General features: G+C 43.8%; 1 protein-coding gene across 1 annotated transcript; it reads left to right on the plus strand.

Moving 5' to 3' along the window:
- The first annotated feature begins 229 nt into the window (after positions 1 to 229).
- On the plus strand, positions 230 to 2720 carry LOC119909126 (proto-oncogene c-Fos-like). The gene is made up of 4 exons (XM_038727202.1): positions 230 to 526; positions 963 to 1190; positions 1305 to 1412; positions 1528 to 2720. Exons 1-4 carry the CDS (start codon positions 392 to 394, stop codon positions 2200 to 2202), a joined length of 1146 nt encoding a protein of 381 aa, XP_038583130.1. The 5' UTR covers positions 230 to 391; the 3' UTR covers positions 2203 to 2720.
- Positions 2721 to 4308: the final 1588 nt, after the last annotated feature.

The raw sequence follows: 4308 nt of genomic DNA on the forward strand, positions 1-4308 counted from the left end.
ACAATTTGTTTCTAAATGTTACTTTTTGCACTGTAAACATCACTATTTGGCATTGCATATTCAAACGTTAGTGTATGTGTTTGTGTAGACGCAATAATTTGCATTATTGCTGCGTTGTTATGTCCGTGTTTTGGTGTATCTCTCCTCACCGTGTCGGGTGAGGGACGCTCCCCTTTACCGACGTCATTCGGCCGGCCCTGTCTCGGGCTATAAAAGGGCTCCGAGCTGCTGGAGTTGGCAGTGAAACTTTCAGTAGCAGTACAAGGATACGGGAAAAGAGATCGGGATCGACATTTAAGAGTTTTTCGCAAACCTATTCAAAGGATTATCTCATCTCAAGGTTACATTGCCCCTTAGTAGTTTGTTTGGATCTTCCTTGTTTTCGGGAACGATGATGTTTACCGCGTTCAACACGGAGTGCGATTCTTCCTCCCGCTGCAGCACCGCTTCCCCGTCCGGGGACAACCTGGGATACTATCCGTCACCAGCGGGATCTTGCTCCAGCATGGGATCTCCCCAGTCTCAGGTACGTCTAGGCAAATATTACTCAACTTTTATCACATTGCAGGCTATTAATAAGCTATTTAGGCTTTTTATTTTTGTTGTTTTTGTTTGGTATGTGAGGAAGAACTTGGGAAGATTAAGCTCATTTTAGCATTTACTAAATTATTCTATAAAGCTTAAACATAAAGTTTTTAAATAATAAATATAGGCTGGCTGACAAATAGCATAAGCTGAGCTGTGCTTGAAATAGCCCATTGACCTGCGCTGCACACAGCAAGCTTGATTCATTCACCTGGAAACTCCTCAGAGAAAGTGTAACGTCATAGTTGACATCATATGGATATTTTTAACCCACCCAGCTTTTTATAGACCCCTGTTTCATTCATCCTGCAATGCTGCATCCCCCTCCTGAAAGATTACCAAATGTACTGATGATCCTCTTGCTTCCTTATCCACAGGATTTCACTGACCTGACAGCTTCAAGTGCCTCCTTCATCCCCACTGTCACAGCCATTTCCACAAGCCCGGATCTGCAGTGGATGGTCCAGCCTTTGATCTCCTCAGTGGCCCCCTCTCATAGAGCTCACCCCTACAGCTCCAGCCCCAGCCCTGCTTACTCCAGGCCAGCCATGAGGTCTGCACCATCCAAGGCTCACAACACTACCAAGAGGGGCAGAATGGAACAGGTAATTATTATCTGACCACGTACTTCAAGTGTTACATAACAAGTTATAACTTCCATGTTACAGTGTACTTATCAAAGAGCTGGAGGCTTAACATTTTCTTATTATTATGTGCAGATAACACCAGAGGAGGATGAGAAGAAAAGAATCCGCAGAGAGAGAAATAAGCACGCAGCAGCAAAATGCCGCAACAGGAGGCGAGAGCTTACAGACACTCTGCAAGCTGTAAGTGTGCCACAGATGTACCATCATTTGTTAAAGTCTATTTCTCGCCTTAGCTATAATAGCAGTGTTAACAGCCAAGCTAATGCCACTTCCTCTATTTCTCTGCCCCTTGCAGGAAACCGATCAGCTTGAGGATGAGAAGTCCAGCCTGCAGAATGATATTGCCAATCTCATGAAGGAGAAGGAAAGGCTTGAGTTCATACTGGCCGCCCACCAACCCATCTGCAAAATCCCCTCAGATCTAGACACAGACTTCTCCATGGTCTCCATCCCTCCTGCCCACCCCCACCTCTCCACCGCTGTGTCCTCCCAGCCACAGGCCACCATCCCAAAGGCATCCACTTTCACTTCCAGCCAGTCAACCTTCACCACAACCTCCAACTCGATCTTCTCCAGCAGCAGCCCCATTGCCCTCGCCACCACCTTCTCCAGCAGCACTGTCAAGATGACAGACTTGGACGCCTCTGTCCTGGAGGAGTCTCTGGATCTGCTGGCCAAGACGGAGATGGAGACGGCGCGGTCAGTGCCCGAGGTTGACCTGTCCAACTCCCTCTACACAACTCAGGACTGGGAGGCCCTTCACACCTCAGCCAATAACAATGACTTTGAGCCCCTGTGCACACCCGTGGTGACCTGCACACCGGCCTGCACCACCTTGACGTCTTCGTTTGTCTTCACCTTCCCCGAGGCAGAGACCTTCCCCACTTGTGGCGTCGCCCACAGGAGAGGAAGCAGCAGCAACGACCAGTCCTCTGATTCCCTCAGCTCACCAACCCTGCTGGCCCTTTAAAGACTCTTCAAAAAACAATAATACTTCCTATCAAGCATTTATTTCTTGATGTATGAGATCACAGGGCTATGGAATGGACTTGTACCAGGATGCTAATTATGTATGATTTTATTTGCCTTTATCTATACTTGCCTATTACACCAATGTAGCAAGTTAAAAAGCATGTTTTAACTAATACCACCTAGTCGTTTGATGAGTTCATATATGATTTTTATGGTGCTAGATAACAAACCTTGTTGTTGTGTTGATGTGTGTTCAGAGCAATAGTTATTATTGATCCAGTTTGTTTCCTGGTTGATGGAATGTGAGAGTAACTGTGAACTGTTTGTGAAAACTTAAAACTGACGTGCTTTGTTCTTAACCATGGTTCTGAGTGGTCTATCTTAGGATGCAGTTTTCTGTGAAAACATAGTAGTTTTAATTTATGAAATTTCAATTTATTTTTTTACAGATAGATAGTAAAGATGAATGCTGTTTGTATGACATGTAAATAAAAAGATAGTGATATTTCAATTCAATTAGGCCTATTTGTCATGACTCTTTGCGCACACACAAACATGAGTATTTTCTCTGCAGATGTGTAACTAGCAGTGAGACAGAGTAGCAGCTCCAGTGGTATTCAACAGATAATTAAAATCACGTCCAAAATTAGCCTCTATAAGGAATAGAAGAATTTTTTTCCTGCACCTCCACTAGCTCTATTTATTGTTCCGTCTGTTGCCAAGGTTAACTATACGTCAGGGCTCTGACGTCAGTGCGTTCTTTCCATTTTTTTAAATTTTTCAAGCACAGCGCGCTGACGTCGTGCTTCCGTGCCCAAATATAGAATGCTGCGGCGGCGCGTTCCTGCCAGCAGAAAGGAGAGCTGGAGCAGACGGGCAGCTCGGCCAGACACCCTTTTCCGCTAAAATACGAAGTGTTTGTTTCTGGGTTTTCTCTACAGAGACATTTGATTCGACTATTGGCATGTCTGTAGGACAAGTTGCATTGCTTGCCTAATCGAGGCGATAGGCTATGTTTGTCTTAGTGTTCATGTGCTCGTTGCAAGAGAACCCGCTGCACACGTATAGTTAGGCTATAACGTTACAGGAGAAGTCGCAAGAGGATCTGAAAGCAGCATTTTAACCACAACATAGACCCTATGCTGTTCTCTCCACAGTGAAAGACGCGCACACAATGCAGGAGAACAGTCCACAGACAATTCATAAAGGCATATACAACAGTTTGGACTGGACTGGGGTTAGCCAATGCAGACAGCTGGACATGAGGTGTAAAATGTGGCTGTCTGCAAAGTGCCGTGTGTGTTTTTTAATTCAGTCTGTTCCAACTCTTCCTTTCTTCCCATCAGACAGACACTAAATCCACTCCTCCTCTTCTGAAAGCACAGCTGGACCAAGATTAACACATATAATCTATTTAATGATGAGAAGGTCACATGTAAATACCTCATTTGGAAGATGATGATCCAGAAAGTTAATTCACAAAGTCTAGCACATTTATTTTTTCCATTGACTGGCTGCAGGAAAACAGACATAGGTTTTCTTTCCATTCAAAGCCAGATCAGAATAACTCCTGTGACTGATGCGCTGTCTTATGTGCCGTTTTCCAGAATCATAGAACTGACTCCATGCATTTCATATAATTAGTGTGAACATTAGTTTTTAAGAACATTGACCTTTTTTACTTAAGTCACTGTACTTCATGCACTTAAGGTAGCCTACTCTCAAAGCTGGGTGTTACATGCATCTGTCTGACTCTGTATACACTTAAGCAATCCTGTCTCTTCCATCTTTCCTAAACAGTAAATGGTTACTCAGAAGTTCATTTAAAAGCATAAAGAGAGTAAATTCATCACTTACAGTCAATGATGATAGTGTAATTTATGCAACACCTGTGTTTGTCATGAAATCTTTCCTATCCCTGTCTTCTACTTGTCATTCTTTCTCCTCACTTGCCCATTACAAACCTTTATCAATATTTCACCATGTAAAGAATCATCGGAAGGCAGATTGCTTAATGGCTTCTCACAGGAAGTGCGTACTATGTGCACGTGAGAAACATGCTCAGTGGAAGATCGCACAATAACTAACTTACTCTGACGTTTGA

Source organism: Micropterus salmoides, unplaced genomic scaffold (assembly GCF_014851395.1).
Source record: "Micropterus salmoides isolate LMB-PRFRI ecotype aquatic unplaced genomic scaffold, ASM1485139v1 Ms_hic_scaffold_18, whole genome shotgun sequence".
NCBI classification, from domain to species: Eukaryota; Metazoa; Chordata; class Actinopteri; order Centrarchiformes; family Centrarchidae; genus Micropterus; species Micropterus salmoides.

Bases quoted from the DNA above. Each gene is read 5' to 3' on its own strand.
- LOC119909126 (XM_038727202.1), top strand. From the start codon at position 392: ATGATGTTTACCGCGTTCAACACGGAGTGCGATTCTTCCTCCCGCTGC. The intron at 527-962 runs GTACGTCTAGGC...CCTTATCCACAG, and splicing joins TGGGATCTCCCCAGTCTCAG to GATTTCACTGACCTGACAGC. The intron at 1,413-1,527 runs GTAAGTGTGCCA...TGCCCCTTGCAG, and splicing joins TTACAGACACTCTGCAAGCT to GAAACCGATCAGCTTGAGGA.